Below are 22,089 nucleotides of genomic sequence, written 5' to 3'. Positions count from 1 at the left end.
CCTCTGAGAAAAACAGCAGCCACTAAAATCAGGTGCTTTAGTGGATCTCTTAGATGGACTTTAGATGATCTCTAAGTTTAAAAGATAGTACTCCCACCTATCCTCTGTAACTCAAAGGACTGCAGCTTTAAGGCTCTAAACTGAGCCACTCTAGGAAATAAAATTCACTTTATTTCCTTAGGCAGTCACGACAGCAACTATCGTGGCCTTACAATGCCTCTGTACTGTGCAAGCTATTCACAGAGAAACAGCTCAATGGCAGAGCATCTGCCTGGTATTCCCAACACTGGGAAACAGGCTAGTATTCATGACCGTGCTTTGACATGCAGTACAAGCAATACAGAGCAGTCTTAAATGCTGAAGCATGTCAGTGATACTTCTTGTACAGTTAGGGCTGTTTTTTCCCCCAAAGCATGTCATACGCTAGCCGATTTAGAAAGGAAATAGAGTAGATAAAAATGAGTCTTTAAAGTGTAGGTTGGGACTTTATGCTTTCCTTAGAACTGCTTTCTGTTGCATTAACTTTTGTAATTTTATGTTATATACCAGTGTGATGTTCATTACAAAGATTTAAAAAAGTCAATTCCTTAACACTTTTTCTCTCTTTCCCCTAACTCTAGATGCACCTTGGTGTGGAGTTAAAAGTACACATGCTGGATCAAAATACATAAACACTTCATTTCCTACCAAAAAGAAATGGGAAAACGGGCACTGCTTAAAAGATAGAAACGAGCCCTGCCACATCATGTAAGTTGTTTTGCGCGAGTGGACTTGAGGGCTGTCAGAGATAACTGCTGACTGCCACTCAGTGAATGGTGGGCAGGGTGGAAGCTCTCTGACATCTGCTCAGGTTCAGGTCAGCTTACAGGAGCTAGCACTGTGGTTAGTGATAAGCCGTCCATTGGCACTTGACCATTTGAATAGTGATTTGGAAATGTGTGCACCCTAACTGCTGTGTCATCTCCTAGGTTCCCATCCTCTTAATCCAAATGATTTTACTGCCTCAGTGAGAAAGCTATGGGTCTGGTTCTCTGTCATTTTGTAGGACAAGGAAAAGACTCAAAGCTTGCCACAGAAGTGCTCTACTGCACCTTTCCTGCTACTGTTTATAGCCAGTTAGCTGGTCTTTAACCACCACCTGGTGGTTATCCGCACATTAAGTATGGACAACAGCAGCAACCGAGGAGGTACCACAGTTCTCTAAACCTCACAATGAGATGACAAGGGGTAGCATGTCCTGTCCTCAGCACCCCTGCCCCCAAACGCAGGAATCCAGAAAAGGATATATGTAGACAGCTGTGAAGACTCTCTGGGCAAGCAAGAAAAGTTAGGTCATTTAATGGGCACCTATCCAGAGTAAGTCTAGAATCTACTGGTTTAGTCTGGTTTGCCACTCTGGGCTTGCCTCTAATATTTATAGTTTAATAGCACAGATTGTTTGTCAGAGTGTAATGTCTTGAAATGTGCCTTTAAGAAAGTACTTTGTAATAAGTAGAGTATAAGGCAGATCTAAGAGTCAGCAGGCAGAGCAGTCATCTGAGTGTCCTTTTATATACACATTTGGGTTTTCTTGTATTTTAACATGCTGGTTTTGGCAGAGTTTTGAACTGATGCTTTAAAGCCAGAGGCAAGGACTCTTTGTACTGCTTGCTAAAATATTTTTCATTCTTTTTGAATGGAGGAATTTGCAGATTCAGCCAGAAGACACTTTCTCCTAAGCCTTTGACAGTTTAAGGGGACCCTAGAGATGCTGAGACAGGAAAGACAAGCAGCTGTTTTTGCCACAGCCACTTGGCAGACACACTGCTTGGAGGATGTAGTGCCAAAGGATATTTTCTGTACTGCCTTAAATGCTTAAAGCTACTCCACTGAGTTTTCCATCTTAACGGTTTACTTGCCGGTCTTCCTTTCCTTTAGACTATAAACTTCTTGAAACACATCTTGGGGCTCCTGCTGTATCAGGAGAGGTACAAGTTACAGAGGCTAGCTAAGAGAAGTGGGTGTTCTTATGCTCACACCCCCATGGGATGAACTGTGGCAGGAGTTTTGGATTAGGAGCCTCTGCTCCCTGGAGCAGACAAGCAGATACAGTCTAAGCAGCTTCAGAGGTGTCACTCTGACTGGGACGTTGGAATTAGCAACTGTCTACCCAGAGGGCACTAGGAACAAGCAGGCTTTGCCATTGTAGAATCTTACTGTTCACTGAGCGTGACTGGGAGTCAGGTCAGATACAGACAAACACCTTGAGCAAAGGCAGCCTGTAGAAGAGCCTCAGCAGTAGCAAGGAAACAATGTACCTAGTGTAGCAGAAAGTAGGATGAGGTGAGTGGAAGAGAAATCTGGGACAGCAAAGTGAGAGCAGATCCTTGGGGCTTTTGTTTGCCAGCCTTACTCGTATAGATTTCATCATGACCCAGAGACTAAAAGCAAGAGAATAGCAATTTTGTTTGAGCTAGGATCTCCGGTACCCTGAGCAGCTTACAAGCTGCTGTACAGCAGTAGGTGACCTTGAATCCCTAATCCCCTGCTTCTATCTCCCAAATGAATCACCATGTCTATGTCCATTTTTTTTCAAGAGTTAACTGCTTATCTTTTCAATACTGAAAGGCAAAGAAAGGGTAGACAACACTTTAATACTTGTGCCTAGTATAAGGATGTCACAGTAGGAGCTGGAGAGATGGCTTAGAGAATAAGGCACTGGAGAGAACCAAAGATATGTTCCCAGCACCAGGTATCAGGCAGCTCACATCCACCTATAACTCCAGCTCTAGGGGAATCTGATTCTTCTGGTCCCTGCACTCATGTATTTACACATGTACAAGTACACACACACACATACACACAAAGATTGAAAAAATAAACAAGCTTAAGTGTCACAATACCCCAGAATGCTATTCTTAAATATAACTGCAGCTTTATTCCTCAAAGTACAGAAAAATGAACTGAATAAAAAGGTACTGTTCAGGTTGCTGGCTTACTGGCTTACTAAACAGTGCTTTACCAAGCACCGGTGACGTTAACAAACATGAGCAGTAAATGGCTCTGCGGCCCAAGTCTCAGGAGAGCAGCCGTGCCCTTGGCCACCGTCCCCAGCAGCAGCACTACTCACAGATGCAGTCTGAGTTCACTGCACAGATTGCATGTGAATGTTTGTGTCACGCTGACCACAACTGTAAATCCTCATTCCTAGTTCTTTTCAGTGTTCACACTTGGGGTCCTCAGAATGGGAGAAAAAGCTCGTGACCAGGAATATGTAAAGGCTTAATTCGAACTACAATCTGTATACAACCTAATCCATGTATAAAAACAGATTACTAGGAACCCACTGTTATTGATCATTTTGAGCAAAGAAATGAGTCTCTGAGCTCTTCTCTCTGCTCTGAGTACAAGCCTAGAGCCCCGCCCACAGCCACACCTAACCTGTCATATTTGTTTTATTTAATGCATGTGAGTATACTGTAGCTGTTTTAAGACTCCCAGCAGAGTGCATGAGATCTCATTACAGATGGTTGTGAGCCACCATGTGGTTGCTGGGATTTGAACTCAAGACCTCTGGAATACCAGTCAGTGCTCTTAACTGCTGAGCCATCTCTCCAGTCCACTTGTCATGTATTTAGCATGCACACAAACATTCCTTGCTGCCCGTTAGAGACTATATCAATAAGCAGTGCCTTTCAAATTTTTGGCCCTATTGTCTTCAATACCATTTTACTCATATTACATATAATATAAATATATATACACATACGCATATATATTTTATTTATAAATATAAAATAGTTATACTAGTAATAGTAAAACAAGTAAATACAAATAAAACTAAATCCAAAGTAGGAAGGGGCCTACTTAACCTGTTTTACTGTGCAGTCTACATTTTACTTTTAAGATGCTCATGATCCGGGAACAAATGTGCTAGGACCTAGAGTTTTAAAGGACGCCTCCCCTATAGGATAATTCCATTAGTGGTGCACTTACGTGACCCTATAACTGTATATTGCAGTTAGCTCCAGAATCTTCTAGTTGACAGTAAATGTTTACATAGAAAAATGTGATTACATACCTCTAACAATATATTCTGAGAAAGTTGGTCCCTTGTTTTTTGTTTTAGTCAAATATTGGAGATAATGTCAGCAGTCAGAGAAGAAGACCCACTGGAATTGGCCAACACGCTATATAACAACACCATTAAAGTGTTTTTTTCCTGATTTGTGTTTCCTTTTTATGATGTGGAATTTCATAGTAAAACTGTGAGCTTTATTAAGGAAATTTTTCCAGTAGTTCTTTAAAGTGGTCGTAGCACTGTACATTACACCTCGCAGAGTCAGGTCAGCAGTGTTTAGGCTGCTTTAGTTAACAATGTCCACCTTTTTATGGTGTAATCTCATCAGAAGTGAAAGAACAGTTTTATGCTCTCACTGCAAACACAGGGATGCTTCTACTAAGACTTAGACAGCACATCCTGGATTATATCAAAGTTTAGTTGATAACAAGCCTATTTCTCAATTCTGTCCCTGTTTTTTGACTTTTGAACCTAGCTCTAAGCTGCAGCTCAGGTTTCAAGTTTTTTAGTTGCTTCTAGCAGGTTATCTTGCCTTAGTTTTAGAAGACATTTTATAGCCTTTCTACTCAAGATTTTTTCTTCTCGTCTCTTATACTAAAGTTCCTTTATTCTGCATTTTCATTTTCCCACTCATTTTAAGGAAAAGCTAGAGTCCAGCATTAGATATATTCTAATTTCATGGAGGAATCTTTGGCACAATTGGCGCACCATATGATCATTATCTCTATTAAGAAGTTATTTGTTCAAATTTTGTCATAAAAACGTGAAAACATTTTATTCTATGTACAATAATGTACACAAATTTAAACAGGTCACCAAAGAGACCAGAAGTCATTAGAGAGGTATATTTACAGTAGCACACCACAGTAAACGGAAAATCATTCACAGTTTCAACATCCATACTGGTTTGTGCTTGGCTACACACTGACCTGAAGCATATGACTCCATTTTGGATGAACTGAATTTTAAACAAATACCTCAATGATTAGTAAATGCTACTTTAATCAGTGTCATCATTAAATTCTGCTGCTGCTGCTGCTGCGCCTGTGTGCTGAATCCCCCCGTTTCTTTCTCTCTGAACATCATCATCACAGTCTGTACTGTCATCCTCATTCAGTTCTCGGTCAGATCCAGCAGCATCTTCTCTTAAAGCTTCCTCTGGGTTTGGATTTTCATTGGGAGCAATAAATCCGTTGTTGTTAGATGCATTTGAGTTATCCTTGATCTCATCTTCGATGTACACTTTCTGATGGCACATTGGACAAGTATCTTGAATGTACAGCCATTTCCGAAGGCAGAGTGCATGGAAATAATGGTTACACGGTGTTATACGAGCAGATGTTGTGAACTCATGATAGCAGATTGCACAGACATCATCTATTTCTTGCAAGTGGCTCCCTTTTATCTCAGGAAGTGAATTAATTTTCTTAACAGCAGTTCTACGATTCATGAATGTCTTCCAGCCATTTTTTACTTGTAAGTAGATGTTAAAATATGCATGTAGGCACATCATACAAGCCCGAATTTTACTTCCTGACTCAAACATCATGGTATAGGCCCCATTCCCAAACATTACTACTCCAAATATAAATTCGATAATATTGCCCGTGGAGCGAACAAAGTAGACATAGTCATCAAGCTTCTCCCAGAGGACGTTATAGTAGCCATCAATCATGAACAGCGTGTAGACAGTGAGAGAGACAATTACCTTCAAGCAGAGTTCCACACAAAAGGCTGTAACTGCAAACAGCCATGTATTTAGTGCATAGTGATGCCAAAGGACATAACTGAGTAAGACAGGGAGAATGAACAGGCAAGCAGAGACAAACAGCACAGGAAAGTGTCTATGGAAAGATGACACATGGGAGGCACTGAGCGACATTAATACAGGGTCTGTCATCCCATGGATGAAATGCAGGACTGCAGTTAATAAAAGGCACATGTTTCTACTTAAGCGAATAAGTCTCTCTTCAGGTCTCAGCCCACTTAAACCAGTCTGAAGAGCCAAAATGAAAAATAAAACAGGAGCTACAAAGCCAAGCCGCCTGTCATCTTCTTCAGTTGATCCAATAAAGGCCAATATTCCAAGGCCCAAATAATGGGCTATTGAAGAAATTACAGCACTCATGCCTAATACAGTTAGTGTGGAATCACACCCACTAATTATTAGATTGCAAATGACGTCCCAGAAATCATCCCAAGAAATAAAGAAGGACTCAGTTTCATTTGCCATCCTTAAAATGTACATTAACACTGTAGCCTGAGCTGTAATTCTTGTTAGCCAGAAGACCCGAAGTATGTCTGGGAAACGAATCCTCTTCCATGTGTCCTCCATCAGTAACTGTAATCCATAAATTCGGTACATATGCCTCACTAATAAGTAAACATACCGAGTAGAGTAGTAAAACCACTTAAGTTTCACTGCCAAGACAAGCACTGTGTTAAATATGAGAATCAAGGACGACATGAGCACTAACGTCTCTCTGATGTGTAATGGCAGCTCTGTAATTAAGCCCATTATAGGAACCAAGATATTTAAAATCATTAACTGTGAATAGATGGACTGAATCTGCAGTAATGTGACATATCCAATTCCAAAGGTTAGCTGCAGAACGATGAGTGCCATCCACAGCGAGGGCCCTTTCCGAGGAAGCAACTCGATTCCAAACGCTGACGTGTTGTAGGCACCATAGAAGTCAATGTGCAAAGCAGCATAGTAATTCACCAACACTGAAGTTGCAGCTAATAGGAAGGCTGAGCTGTACATGTAAAACTTGAAAAGTGATCGCTGTGACAAGATCAGAACAATACTGGATACAACTATACCTGAGGAAAAAAAGAGAAAAGGGTATTCGAATGAAGTATTTTTAAGCATGTGGCTTTATAATACTAGCAATTACAACGTTCTTCCTTTATTATGCTATCTTTGGTGTTGTAAAACCTCAAGACAAGTCAGGCTTTACAGGGCAGTATAAAGATTTGAGAAGTCAGAGTTCTAAACCAGAGCAAACAAGTACATTTTAAAAACCTTGGCCCTTTATTTTCTGGCTTCTAAAGTAATTCTGCGTGTCATAGTATATATACATCCATGCAAACCAAACCAACTAAATTCATTTTTAAAAACCTGGCCTCTTATTTTCTGGTTTCTAAAGCAATTCTGTTTATCATGTTATATATACATCCGTGCATGAGATTACTAAGTTATCTTCAGGACAAAACTGTAATGATATACATGTACTTTTTGATAATTTTTTAAACTCAAGAATACTTCCTATGTAATTTCATAATAATTAAAAAGTTTAATGTAATACCATCAAAATAATAAGGCTTTTCAGAATGAAAATTACTAGACTGAAAGGCTTGTTCTACTTGGTTTCAGAATCCTTTCATCAAGTGTTCTTTTCTTTCTTTTTTTTTTTTTTTTTTTAAGGGAGGTAAGGGTTTATTTTGGCTCACGATTTCAGAGAATACAATCTATAATGGCTGAGGAGGCAGCAGTGGGAGTATGGGACAGGGGTGGGTCATATGTCCTGACTGGATCAGACCAGCAGGAGTGTATGATCCTTAAAGGCTCACCCCTCAATATACTAAAGGTTTCACAGCCTTCAAAATAGAGCCCCAAGTTGAAAGACCAACAGCTCAAAACAAGCCTCCAGGTACATTTCAGATTCAAGCCGCAACACACACCTTAATGTATTTCAACGAAGCTACACATTCACAATTTAACAGATACAGTTTTTCATCAGGGAGACAGATATCACCCATAAGAGTGTTTAGGCTATAAATCAGATATAATTTTGTCAAAACACCATAAAGAGTCCTTAAATAATCAGGAAAGAGATTTTAACATTATTGCTTACTCTTATGATGAGTTTTAACCAAATTGTAATTCTATAATCTTAGTTTATTTCCTATAGACTTAAATTATACTGCTTGCCAGGTAATGCAAGTATTGAAGCTACTTTCTACAATTAATTTAACTGCAAGTGAATTATAAACTCAGCCAGCACACACAGACGGTTTGACTCCACGCTTCAGAATTAGTACTACACAAAGTATCCACTGCATAGGAAGAAACAAAAAGTCTTATCCTTAAAGATTTTCAAGAATTATAATAACAAAAGTTCATGGAGAGGCCAACTCANTTTTTTATATACCACTTTGCTTTCCCATTTAAGGGAAAAAGAAGTTATCAGGATTAAACAAAACAAAACTTCTTTCACTTCCTGCTTATAATAATTTATACTAAAAAATACTGCAATTATACTTATGGTTTCTTTCCCTCCCTTCAAGTGTAAGGGNAACAACTATAGTTCTAGTGAGGAGACTTGAATAATCATATTATGCAACTCGAAAGGAAGATAGAGGCACAAAAATTGAACAGACTTTGGCTTTGAAGAACCTCATGATAACCCCAAACGACAGACTAAAAACAACAGAAAGACTCCAGCAGCAAGCAACCATCCCCCACACACACACACACACACACACACACACGTTAAGAACTCCCTTCCTCTTCTAATCAATCCGCTATATCTTTTTGTTTCTCCTGCTTTTTGGTAGTTCAAGACTTGCCCACTGCATGGGTTCCGCCTTTCTCATAGTGATCTCAATCTTTGTTGCAGTCATAGTTACATAACTTCGTTTAACATCAATTACACCCCACAGGTTCACATTTTGATGAAATTCTTTCTCTCCTTCCAATACAATGTGCACATTTAACAAAGCACCATTTGCTTCTACTTGACTGACTTCTGGCAGGGAATTTTTAGCATACACTGAGATGGTAACTTCACCCCCAGTCTGATGCCAGTCATCAAGTGTTCTTTAGACAAGGTGAACTTTTATATGTCACCCTATCACCTCCTTTCCTTCCAGCTGAGCTCAGTAGGTTCTTTCTTAGATATGCATATTCCCTAAGGGTTCCAACTCCCCGCACATTCCTTCACATTTCTGAAATGCTCTCCAAGTTCCCTTTCCCTACAAACTGAATCACATCTTCAGAAAACCAAATCATGTTTTAAAGGCTAGCTGGCTATAAGCATCAGTCCCATTAGTCCGTGTTAAGTACTGTAAATAGTCTGATGATCGATCGGGTGCCAGGCAACATCTGCTCTTCAGTCAGCATGCATATCTACAGTACTTTCCGGACATATCTAGTGATACTGAAGTTTGTAATTATCTAGTTATCACCACACTACATAATTCTGCCCCTGCCTTATAAATCAATGGACTGTACAATGCTGTATACAAAGAAAGGTTTTTATTGGGGCAATGTTTCAGTACCATATGCATTATGCTCTTAAAAAACGATCACAAAGTACAGACTGAGTAAGAAACCTTTGACAAGCAGAGTTTACAAAGCTAAGAAGCCAAAGGCACTTGAGTAGCTTCCCCCTTCAGTACACCCAAAGAAGAACACACCAATTTAAAATTAAAATTAAAAATTAAACCAGCCTGCACGAATTTAAAAGGGAGCAATGGCTAGTTCCTTTAAGGGATTACCCTGTGCCTAAACACCAGGTTCTTTTCGAAAAGGGAAAAACAAACAAACGAAACCACACATCTGGAAATCTTAGTAAGATCCACCTGCTATCCCAGAAAATGGGACTGCTTGGAGCATGATTGCTGGAAAAGGAAAACAGTACGACTTCACCCTGCAAGATACCCTCATGCTATCTAGCTCTCTGTACGTGGGAATATCCCAGACCTCACTCATCTTCTAGGTGTCATGCCTGCCACGTGAGAAGGAAAGTAAAGAGTACTAAAACACTTCGTGGCAGCTTGCTACTCAGAGTGTCAGTCCTCACCACCAACCAGTCGGGACCTTAGCTCATCTTTTTGTTTTTGTTTTTTTTTTTTAATCCTAATAAATTTTTCTCCAAATCTTTCTTACACACTCAAGTTGAATGATGGGTTGGCTGTTAGGAATGCTGTTCAAAAACAAATGCCCTTTGCTCTCTGTATGCACCAAATGAACCAATTGGGAAATGATAGGACAGGGTAGGTACTGCCGCTACAGCCTCTGTTGAGTCTGGGTACGGCCCAACCAGCAATCTGATCCTTCCTTCCCTCTCTCCAAATCAGGCCCTCACTATCTATCTACTCATGCTGGCCCCAAACCTGTGCCTGCCTCAGCCTCCTAAGTGCTGGAACGCAGGCACAGGCCATCAGCCCTAGCTTCGCACTGCTATTCCCTGAGAAAGATTACACTCTCAGTATAAAGTCAGTAATCACTCCACAAGTAGCATACAGCTGTAACTCCTACACCAAAGCTATAGGCAGAGTTTTTATAACCATGTCCTTATGGAATACGGGGAGAACCAACTCTCACTTTACAGAAAAAAATACCAACTCCCCAACTAATCAGTCTCCAAAGGAAACGCTCTCTCTGGTGATCTTTGGGAAGCATTGTTCAGATTTCTTTGCATTCCACAGCTGAGACATGGGTTTTTTTTTCCATCTTAAGGGTCCAAGGAAACCCAGGAGTAGTTTTCATTAGGGCTTATAAGGGACTTGCTCTCTTTTAAAACACCACCTTTGGACACAGAGAATTGAATTAAACCATAACCTGGGAATTTCAGTCCTAGACTCCAGTATAATATAATTACTGGACTATTAATAAGTTCTCAAGGCAGAAAAAGAACTAAGCATCAAAATCTCTTCAGGAACTTTGAATTCACATATGAACTGAATGCACCAAAGAGTTCAGAGCCTTTTCAGTTAGAATTCCAAAACCAAGAAGTAATAACAGGAAAGGAGGGAGTCCATCCATGCATTTTAGACTCCATGGCATACACTCTGCTTTTAGGAGACAAGGACTTGCTATGTATGTAGTCCAAACTAGCCTTCCACTTGTGCCCTCCTCCCTGTTCCCAGAAGGCTAAGATTAAAGGTGTGCCCCCACAAAGTGCAAACTCTTTAAAGTATGTTCATTCCTAACTCTTCTGCAAACTTATGACTGAAATTTAGAAGGAAATAAAATACCATTTACACCTCTTCAGATCCCTAAGTACCTTTAAACTGTTCAAAAGCAGGCAAAGAAATACAGTAATAAAAGACAATACTCCCTTACTTCAAACAGAGTCTTAAGTAATGAAATTCTGGGGGAAAAAAAGTACTGTGAAATGATGTTAATCTGTTAGCATACTTGACAAATAAATTATACCACAGAGAAACCCTTTCTAAACTTGGCATTGTGGTACTTACCTATAATCCAAGCCCTGAGGACTGAGGCATACGTACTATGCTGAGCTGTGTGAGACCCTACCTCAAACAACAAAATTCTATCAAACTTTCATTTTAGGGAAAACAAAACAACAGCAAGAATGATATCCTAGTTTTTTTGTATTCATGAAATTGAATTTTAACAAGTATGATCTCATTACCATATGTGAACATGGATTTTTAAAGAAGTGGTGGTCTGGGTTTTTGAAGACAGGCCTTTCCTTAGGCTACTAGGTGTCCCTGACCCACAGAGATCTGCCTACCTCTGCTTTCAGAGTGCTGAGATTAAAGGCACACACTACTAAACCAAGTAGTAAGGTACAATCATTTGAGTTCTCTTGTTCTGTCTTCACATCTATGTCCTGTCCGTGTCTACAATCCAAACTTTCAACTTCCAAAAGCTGTGGAGTCCATAGTGACAGGACTCTCTTGTTTCGGAATGCAGTGAATGACAGCTTGGAACTTCTGAATATCCTCAGGATGGAGACTGAGTGCTAGAGAAATACAGCCATTTAGGCCTGAAAGTTCTGGTCCCATTCCTATTCCTTTGTCCCCTTCCTACTTCTAAGGAGGGGGATAATGGATAAAGGCTTAGTAGCTAAGCCAGAGGTGACCATTTCACCAACAGTGGCCACACAACAAAGCAACAAAACTGCAGCAGGACGGAATTCTGATGGCTCCAGAAACCTTAATTTTGTAGTTCTAGAGGCTGGAAACCTGACAGGGCACAGACACTCTTCAGTCCTCTCTTTCACCTCACTATGCCCTATACACCTACCTCTTCCTTCCGACTGTCCTTTGTTATAAATAGACAAATAGAGACATTTCCCCAGATTCTGTCTGCATTCTAGCAATGAATGGGTCAGGAAACTTGACCAGAGATGAAACATTCTGGACTGAATGTAGAGGGAGGGGGGAGGGGCAGACAGACAGACAGACACCCACACACCGTTTTTCTTTATCATCACACTGTCTTACTGGCACCAAAGAGGAAGAACAGCTCTAATTTCTCATACATCCCGACCATTGATTAAATATGCACTCATACAGAGACATATAGACAGTGTGCCCTTTGAGGTTTTACATTTTTAATATTAGATCTCTATGTTTTTATAACTTTTAGATATTTCTGAGGACATCTCTGCACAAGTTGTACATTCAGCATTATTTAGAACTGATGATAAATGTAAGATAGAGGTCCAGCATGATTTTCCTCATTTTTTAACATATTTAGTACTTACAAGGGTTTTTATAAACAACATAGCAATGTAATCAAAGTAACTACTACTCAAATCCGAACTTCTACTTAAATTTTTCCTGACTACTGATTAAAGAACCCTTCCATTTCTATTGACCATTCAGGGTTCTTCTGTGAAGGCCACGTTACCTTCTGTCCATGTCTTACGGTTTGGACAAGCGTCCTAACAAAAGGCTATGTTGAAGACTTAGTCCCTGACAGGTAGTGAGGGAGGCAACCGGATCATTAGAGTTCTAAGTCCAACAGTGCATTACTCCATGAATGAACTCACTGCTGAATGGAGGAGACGGGACCTAGCTGGAGAAAGCTGGTCACTTGCAGAGGTGGGGGTGGGAACAGTGGGACTGTGAAAGGGATGCCTTTAAAGGTATAGCTTGTCTTGGCCCCTTCCTGTCTCTTTGTGCTTCCTGTCTGCCGTGAGACAAGCAACTTTCTCTGCCATGACCTTTGGTCATAATGCTCTGCTTCACCACAGGCCCAAAATTAATTAATCAAGTGATACAGACTGAACCCTCTGAACCGAGGAGTCAAAGCCTTTCCTACTGCAAGTTAATCGTAAGCACTCTGTCCCAACACGATGACTAATACAATATGGTGCTGGGGAGCTTTTCCTATTTGTGTGCAATCCATAACAAATTATATGTTGGTTATAAGTAATGTCCAGGTTTATATCCAGTGTTTTGTTTTTTAGATGCTAATTTATTATAAGGTTTTTAATCCTAAAAATTCAATATATACTCTTTCTATAAATTGATTATTCATACAGATAAGAGGAAGGGAGCCAGTAACTTTTCCATGTTAAGTAAATATCATATTTACTTCTCTGAACCTCAATTCAATCCTACCTCTGAAACCTACCAACCTTCTATTGTACTCGTGTCTATTTCTGAGCTGTGCAGTTTATACTCCTAGTCTATTTGTCCATCCCCACGGTTCTCAACCAGGATAAGATTCCTCCCTCCTTGGGAACACTTGATAACATCTAGGGTCGGAATGGCTGTGACAACTGATGTGTGTGTTACATGGACAAGGTGTTACTGGCAGAAGGTAGGGAGACGAGAAAAAAAGGCTAGAAATGGTACTCTGTAGATAGTGCCCCATTCCTAGGTTTATGCTGTCCAAAATGTCAACAGAGCTACTGCTGAGGAATGTCGGTCTCTTCCCCTGCCAGACACACTTAATTCTGCTTCACTCCTGCCTTCTCACACCACAGGTTTTCACAGTTTTCCCCACTGAGTGGATGAGCTCAGTCAGCATCAAAGAAAATTCTCAATTCTTTTACAATGAAGAGATTCGCAACTAACACACATTTAGAGTCTGTCTTAAGTTGGCTGTTTTGTTATTTTCAATAGTGCTATAATGAATATCCTTGCTCATAATGCAGTACAATCTCTAAGTCCTCACAACTAGATTTGTGAATTAAACGTTATATAGTAAATGTCACTCCATGGCCAGAGCTATAGCTCAGGTGGCAAGAATACTTTCTTCCCCAGCACGCATGACAGCTGGGTTCAATCCCTGGCATCTTATGAAACCAGCTACGGCGGTCCAACCTTACAGTCTCATCAGTACTGAGGCAGAGCCAAGAGAACCCAAAGCTCAAGGACATCTTCAATTTGGGGTCAGCAGAGGCTACATGTGACCCTGCCTCAATCAATATAGTCAGTATCAGTTGACAATGCCAGATGGTTTATACAGAGGTGATGGCTTGCCAAATTATATCAATTTGCCTATTTCAAATAGGTAAACACCTGTGCCAAATACTTTTAAATCACACTTTGCATTCTTCCCCGATCTAACAGATAAACTATTGCTTTCATTAACAATGAGGCTAGGAACTACTTTTCCTTATGGGCCACCTGAAGTTTATCCTAGCATAAGCCTTCTTTTAAAGGACTTATCATACATGATAGAAACATTTTCCTCTCAATTTGTAATTTTTAAAAGATTTTCAATAAAGAAGGTTTTTAAAATTATTTTTAAATACTCAAACTTACCTTATTATATTTGTAATTTCTCAGGTTTTTTTGTTTGTTTGTTTTGTTTTTGTTGTTTTTCGAGATAGGGTTTCTCTGTATAGCCCTGGCTGTCCTGGAACTCACTTTGTATAACAGGCTGGCCTCCAACTCAGAAATCTGCCTGTCTCTGCCTCCCGAGTTGCTGGGATTAAAGGCGTGCGCCACCACGCCCGGCTACAGTTTTCTTTTATGGTTAGAAACCTTTGCCATGTCAATTGCCAGCTTATGAGTAATACTATTAAAACACACTTCTATGTTTGCCTCTTCTCTTCTGTCTCTAAGTTTGCTAATTCGGCATTGCACTGTTGTGGGGTGAGCTTCCTTTACTCTCTTACCACTACCTAAGAAAGTCTTAGGTTCCCACACATGTGCATATTGTGTGGTTTTCTTTATATCTCTAAGAGGAAAGGCTTTACTTTCTGGCCTTTTGAAATCCCAAACTGGGACTGGAGAGATGGCTCAGCGGTTAAGAGCACTGACTACTTTTCCAGAGGTCCTGAGTTCAATTCCCAGCAACCACATGGTAGCTCACCACCATCTGTAATGGGATCTGATGCCCTCTTCTGCTGTGTCTGAAGAGAACTACAGTGTACTCACATACATAAAATAAATACATAAAATAAATTAATCTTAAAAAAAAAGAGAAAGAAAAGAAAGAAAGAAATCTCAAACTGGTCTGACACCAGATGCAAGTGCAGTTATTGAAGCACCCTGTAGTCAGAGGAAGAACGCTGCAGACACTAACATCCAATTAGCAATGTTTGCAAAGGATGCTGGCCGAGTCCTGATCCCCAACTAGTCTCCACTCACATCTTTCATACACATACATGTTACTACTTCATTTAAGGTGATTTTTTTTTAAATCACAAAACTTTTTTCAGCTTTTATTCTTACAAACAAAAAAATTAGCACAACTAGTCTGCTACAATTTAGAAAAATCATTAGATGATGAATTCAGAGGTCATTTTTTCTTATAAAACCTGACTCAATATTCTGAGATAATTTTTTCAAATAAATATTTGGTGATTTCAAAAGGATGAAATATCTATAACAACAAATAGTCTTAACTGAAGCATTAAAATATTTTCTGAAAAGTGATCATACGAACAGCTAACATATGAACAAATGCTTTAAAGGGTTTTTATCCTAACTCATTTATTGCCCTAACCTCCATGATAAAGATGCTGTGAACTTCCTTAGAGAAGCTGCACCTTCAAAATGTAACCTCTGCAAGGCTGAGTGCGTGGAACCTCACTGACTGTGGAGAGGTTGGAAGGTTGCAGGTGCAGAGCCTAATTACAATCTACCTTGGACTATCTTTAGCCCAATTCATAGAGAGACCTAACATCCAGTGACTAACATACAAACCTTTTGGAATATACTAACTTAAAGCCAGAGCTGTAGAGTACCTTCTTCTACAGACAGCATCCTGGGTCTATAACAAGAACCTGAATTTCAGCTTTGCTTTCACCTACCTACTTAACATTCCACTAATGGTTTTTAAAGTGTTGTGTTATAAAACTTTTATCAAACTGTTACCATGTTGAACATGAAAGTTGGGGTAACCTCAATCAGTGTTCATGGGCCACAGTCAATCAGATTTGGTTTCAGAATAAGCTATCTCTTATCCCATTTGAGATGAGTTGTGTTTTTATGTTGACAATACCATCATTGTTTTTATAAAGATAGAGAAAACAAAACTACAGACTCATGAAATGGATCACCAGGAGCTCTTCCTGAAATTCTCAAATACAAAACTTCTGTGAAGAAATAAAGTATAAGGAGTGGGCGGGGGAGCACTGACTTTCTTAAATGTTTTTACCGTAAGTGACTTAAGAAAAGGCCTTTCTTTAGATCTACCTAGTGTCGAGTACTCCAACAGGAAATGCATTAAAACCTCAGGTCCCGCCAAAGTTGCCAGAATCTGCGGTTATGTCATGAAGACATTCAAGGCAGTGGCTGTATGTACTATCTCTGAGATGACTATGCAGACTCCTCTCGAACACAGAGAATGGTGGAAGTGGCTTTAATAAAGAAGAGCAGAAAGACTAACTTGTATCCCCAGGAGATGACACTACGCCCTGTGCTTGAAGAGTATCACCACCACTTTTTCTTTCTTGTTAACTTTAAGGTGAGCCCTGGGGGGTCACAGCGCTCGCTCTGTACTGCATCTCCGCACACTGAGGAAGAACAAAAGGGAACCATCCCTGAACTCAGAAGCCTTTCTAACGCTCTGGCAAACACCAGCTGTGCACCAGAAACCAAACACCTAACTTCTCCAACCTCATTTCCTCACCTGTAAAGTATAAATAACATGATCCACCTTTGAGGAGTGACTGCCAGGATTAGGTAAAACCTGTGAGAATGCTTTCTAGCAGACAAATGCATAAGAGCTACTGCCAAGAACAAAACTCCTTCTTTATTGACGCTCCTTTTCTGGGAGAATAAAGCAGCAGAGGCTCGCACTTCTCAAGGTCTTGGTCAGGACCTCACTACCAGTTACCCGCAACCCCCAACCTTTCGATAGCAAGAACCCACCTAAAAACTCATCTTAATGATCTCATCAACAAAACCTGCCAAGCTGTAATTATCTGGAAAAGATCTCTTTATGTGTTTCTCACTTCTGGTGATGTAGCACAGAGAGAAATAGAAAGTGAAATATAAAATACTTTTAGCACTCAATCCATATGAAATGAAGACTGATCTTTCTAGTCTCCCACAGATGTCTCATCACCCCGGGATGGTAAGCTTTCATAGTCACATCCAACACCTTATTATTTACTCATAGAAAGAGTTTAGGGGTTCGTTGTAAGTATAACCTTCCTCGCGGTGACTTTTGGAAATGGTTTCAAGGACTGACATTCATGGCTTGTGTGGCCATTTACCTCAAGTACTTCACAATCCGGTGGACTCCAAGACACAGAAGTGACAACGTATTCTGCACTGTGAAAAGGGGTAGACAGGGGGCTCAAGCTCTGGCTCAAGTCCAAGGTCACACAGGGCGAGACCCGGTGAGCTGTTTTTCCAGGGCTGTCGCATAGGACGCTGGAAGCCAGCAGTCATCCCCCAAGAGAAACAGCAGACAGTCGCATGCTCACACAGCCGTGCTTTCTCCTCGCCCACCCAGGTGCCAACCGAGCAGGGCACAGACCCGCCAGCACCACTCCGCTGTCAACGCTGGCACGAGTACCACGGGTCCCCGCACCTCCGCCAAAAGGCCCTCTGGGGAACCAGACCGTGGTTCCCCAAGCCGCGTGCCACCAGTGCCCTGCCGTTCCCGTCGGCCTGGGAGAGGGCACGCCTCGGCCCGCGGGCTAGCCCTACGCCGTCCTTACCGAGGAGCCGGAGAAAGATCTGAAGCCCGATGCAGAGCCGGCTTTGGCTGGAATCGTAGTAGGAGTTGAAGATGGCGTCGATGATGTAGAGGCAGGGCACCCGGAGCGCCACTTCGAGCGCCGCCCAGACCTGCTGCTGGGCCATCCGCACCTGCTGCTGCGGGGGCCCCACCGCCGCCATGAGCCGCTGCCACACCGGGGCTGGGCGGGCCGGGCCAGGCAGGGCGGCGCGGGGGAGGCCCGGGGCCGCGGCCGGGGCGGGCGCCGACGAAAGTGGCTCCGCCCCCGGCCGCCTCCTGTCCTGTGTCCCGGCCCGGCCCGCCCCGCCGCCCGCTCGCGTCCCTCGGTGGAGCAGGGGGCGGCGGCAGCGGCTGCCGGGAGGCCTCGGGGCGTCGGTGTTTCCGGCCGGCTAGGGTCTGGCTCCTCCTCCCTCCAGCGCCTCCCCCGCCAGCGGAGCCACCATTTTGACCCCGCCTGCCTCGGCCGTTGCTGCCGTTGCGAGGCCCCGGAGGCTGCGCCCGCGGTCACTCGAGAACGCGGAGCCGGCGCCACGGCCCTGCGTCACAATCCGGCGCGCCGCGCAGCGTCAGCACGCGGGGCCGGGCGAGCCTCGAGCGTTGCCATGGTTCCCGCCGTCTTCGGCTCCCCTCGCCTCGCCGCGGGGTGGCGCTCGCGTCGCCGGGCCGCCGCGCCCCAGTGTTAGATGTCCAGTAGAGCCCAGTGAGTGTCCCTTGAACTCGTCCTGCTTGGAAGATGAAAAGCTGGAGGACGCCGCCCTGCCTACCTGCCTCTCCCCACCCAGAGGCCAGGCCTGAGGAATGGCAGGGGAAATAACCTGCGAGGCTGCACAGGGCGATCCCAGCCAGACTTGGCACTGGCCTTGAGTTGCTAGGTGTTGCCAAGAAAAACACACTCGCATCTGTTTACACATCTCCCTCCCTGTCCCCATGGAGGGTCATGCACGTTTTATTAATGGCTTAGGAGCCTGACTTAGAGCAAGAACCCAGAACTCTCTGAGGTCTTTGATTTATCCTTGTCCTGGATAAATCCTTAATCAGAGTTGAGCGCATTCTTTCGTCGCTCTTTCTTGCCTATCAGTGGAATTGGTATGGCCTGGCTGTTGTTTCTCTGTTCCTTCTCCAGCAAAGGAAGAGAGTAAGGTCAGAGGCTGAACTGTAGACTTAGCTGTTTTGGTTTAAGGAACACAAAATCGCAAACCAGGAAGCCTGGTTGACTTGGGCTCCTAGCTCAAAGCGCATAAGCCAGTTTACAGCAGGGCTCTAGAAGTCGGACCTCCCTTCCCACTCCACCCCACACCCGCACAGGGAGGAGGTCTGTAAATAAAATTATCAGACTTTAACAGAACCCTTTTGGGTGAAGGTGTTTGGAGTAGGAAGATGGCACCTCCACCCAGTTTTGTGGTTTGGGCTTTGTTTGCTCACTTTCCCCTCTTCCATCTGTATATGAGGCACTGTAGGCCACGGTTTTCTTTTACCAAAGTCTCTCTATCAACTATTACGATGGATATTGCTCTACCTGTTTTATCAAGGTTGAGACTGGTTTAGATAAAACGAATTGCAAGATCACAAAGGTGCTAACAGGTGGGGCTGTGTATGCCCCAGACCAGCAAGAATCAAAACCAGAGTTTGAACCTAATGATATCTTAAAGCTTAAAACTTTGGATTGTTTTGCTTCTTTCACCCACAGCCAAATTCTGTAACTGAGTCCTATCCTTCCTATAGCCGCTGTCACCATCCTAACTCAAGACCTTTCTCTGGTTTTATTATTGTAAGACCACCAGATGGCTACCTTTTCAGATCTACTCTAGAAACCGTGGGTAACTTTCCTAAACTGCATGGCTAGAGACTAACCTTGTGGTTATGACAACGTTCCCAGAGGAAGGCAACCTTAGTGAAAGAATGACACAATCTTACATAGGGAACCTCAGGGATTAAATTAGCTACTCATCCCTCTCTTATTATGCCCCCAGTGTAATTAAAGTCAAAAGAGTGAAGCTCTTACAGAGAAAAGGGTCCAGAAACACTAAAGTAAAAATGTGATAGGAGAGAGGGGGAGAACTGTATTATTATCATTCAAAAATAGAGAATAAAATATGATCTGAAAGTACAAACTAATATGCATCTATCTTGTCAGTTATGACAATATTCACACTGACACATAAGCAATATACACAGAATACCTGTGTTCAAAGATAACACTGCCATTAATGAGTCAAAAGCCTTTTGTCTGTCATTAATTATTCAAATGCTTCTTAGTAGCTTCCCCCCGCCCCCCCAAAATCTGGGTCTCAAGTCAGCTTGGAACTAGCTACATAGATCAGGCTGGCCTCAAACGCTTTCTATACACCCACCTGTGTTTGCCTCCCAAGATCTAGTACTTTTAAAATAGGGTGTATAAAACTTATGTTAGCTTCTCTCTGGATATCCATCAGTCAAGCCTTGTCAGGCAAAGGAAAAAATAGACTAGGCTGTCAGAAGGAAATTTACTAGTGTATCCTGGCTTCCCTAGGTGGAGGGAACAATCAGGGACAAGTACTTGAGCCTCCCTCCACCCCCGCGCCTTCCAACAAGGTCTTCTGTATTTCCTTCCAATGGATGATGCCAATTTCAGAAGAAGAATGGGAACTGAGGGTTACAATATGGACTATAACTTCTATGTCCTTAGGACTTGTTTTAAAATGATAGTCTCTAAATTGTTTTTTTTTTTTTGGGGGGGGGGAATTGTTTGTTTTTTGTTTTGGTTTTTCTCTTTTATTTAAAGTAAAATTCAGATATGCAGATGCCTATCGAAATGCAAGTGTTGACATTTTCTGGTCCAAACAGACTTTATGTAGCTAACAAAGGAAACAACAAGCGGGCGTGACAGTGCTGTTGGGAGTAAATGTTGCATCTCCATTCCCTGACGTTGGTTTTTCCTTCAGCAGCATTTGCTGAGCGCTTTGCATGTGCTTCACAGTTAGCAGGCCGCTTCTGTCTCCGGAAAGTTTACCTATCTCATTCTCAGCGTGTTCATCCAGAAGACAGGAGAGCGAGGAGATGAGAAATGAAATTGTTACACACCATCCACATCAATCCTATGCTGACTTGTTGAAGGACACAGAACTAGGCCACGGTAGTGACAGAATCAAGTTTGCACTGCATAGTTTACTCTTTCCAGAGTGTAAGATTAGTCTCCTAAAGGTAACTTGATGGCATTTGGGGGCAGGCGGTGGGGGAGGGTGGTGAATCCCAGACAGGGTTTCTCTGTGTAGTCCTGGCTGCCCTTGGAACTCACTCTAGACCAGGCTGGCCTCAAACTCAAAGATCCTCCTGCCTCTGCCTCTGGAATGCTAGGATTAAAGGCACGCACCACCTGACTCTATATTTTACAAAAATAAAATAAAATAAAACAAGCTGAGTGTGACGGCACACCATCGTGTGATCCCAGCACTCAGGAGGCAGACTGATCTCTGTGAGTTTGAGACCAGACGAGGCTACATAGTGAGATTCTATATCAACAATTTACAGGCTGGGGAGTGTGTGTGTGTGTGTGTGAGCACTTTCCCTAGCATGTGTTAGGGAATGATCAACAAAAATACTGAAAAATAAAACAAGAAAAAATGTTGGAAGTACTTAGTGTGGCATGTCATGAATAAATTTTAGGAAAAATATCCATTGGAGCTACTATGCTATTTCAACACTCTTTCCAATATTCTGTTTATAGCTTAGGAGTTATGGTATAGATACTCAATTTGTTACAGATGGTAACCATCAAGTGGAACGCAATGTATTTTAGGATAGAAGTGATTACAATATCTTAGTCTAGAGTCATTGTCAACCATAATGCGAGGGCTGAGATACTTCCGAGGAGAATGCAGACCATACTTACTTTAAGGTCATGCCAAGGAGGAAAGCTCACAGTAGACAAATAAATGATCATGCATCCCATTAGGCTCAGAAATGTTAGGGTGTTTCATGGTTGTGCAAACACAGTACAAATTAAGGTAGCTGTGTTGTTGTGGTACTCTCTTACAATACGCTGTCCACTGTTATATGACATGCCTATTCCTCGTACCCACTGGGCAGATAGCTGTCTACAACCCTTCAGCATAGGATCCTGGAGGGTGAACTTCTGATACTCACCTCTCATTTCACAGCTGCTGTGAGTAGAATAAAGGTTTGAGGTAGACAC

At 42.2% G+C, this 22,089-nt stretch overlaps 2 protein-coding genes across 5 annotated transcripts in view; one reads left to right on the top strand and one right to left on the bottom strand.

The window, feature by feature from the left end:
- Window positions 1–5,264, top strand: part of Tatdn1 (TatD DNase domain containing 1) — a 31,374-nt gene extending 26,110 nt beyond the window's left edge. For 3 of the 4 annotated variants that reach the window (XM_029469597.1, XM_021182991.2, XM_021182988.2), the window contains 2 exons: window positions 621–747; window positions 4,109–5,264. In XM_029469597.1, the coding sequence (XP_029325457.1) occupies window positions 621–747; window positions 4,109–4,205 (224 nt within the window). In that variant the 3' untranslated portion in view covers window positions 4,206–5,264. The remainder of the gene's footprint in view (window positions 1–620; window positions 748–4,108) is intronic. The other variant, XM_029469595.1, reaches the window with a different exon arrangement.
- On the bottom strand, window positions 4,803–18,441 carry Rnf139 (ring finger protein 139). The gene is made up of 2 exons (XM_021182986.2): window positions 17,899–18,441; window positions 4,803–6,886 (listed from the first exon to the last, which is right to left on the bottom strand). Exons 1-2 carry the CDS (start codon window positions 18,077–18,079, stop codon window positions 5,061–5,063), a joined length of 2,007 nt encoding a protein of 668 aa, XP_021038645.1. The 5' UTR covers window positions 18,080–18,441; the 3' UTR covers window positions 4,803–5,060.
- Window positions 18,442–22,089: the final 3,648 nt, after the last annotated feature.

The sequence above is a fragment of the Mus caroli genome, chromosome 15, assembly GCF_900094665.2.
Source record: "Mus caroli chromosome 15, CAROLI_EIJ_v1.1, whole genome shotgun sequence".
NCBI classification, from domain to species: Eukaryota; Metazoa; Chordata; class Mammalia; order Rodentia; family Muridae; genus Mus; species Mus caroli.
The sequence above is the reverse complement of the archived record's forward strand: the minus strand, read 5'-3'. Positions and strand labels throughout refer to the sequence as shown.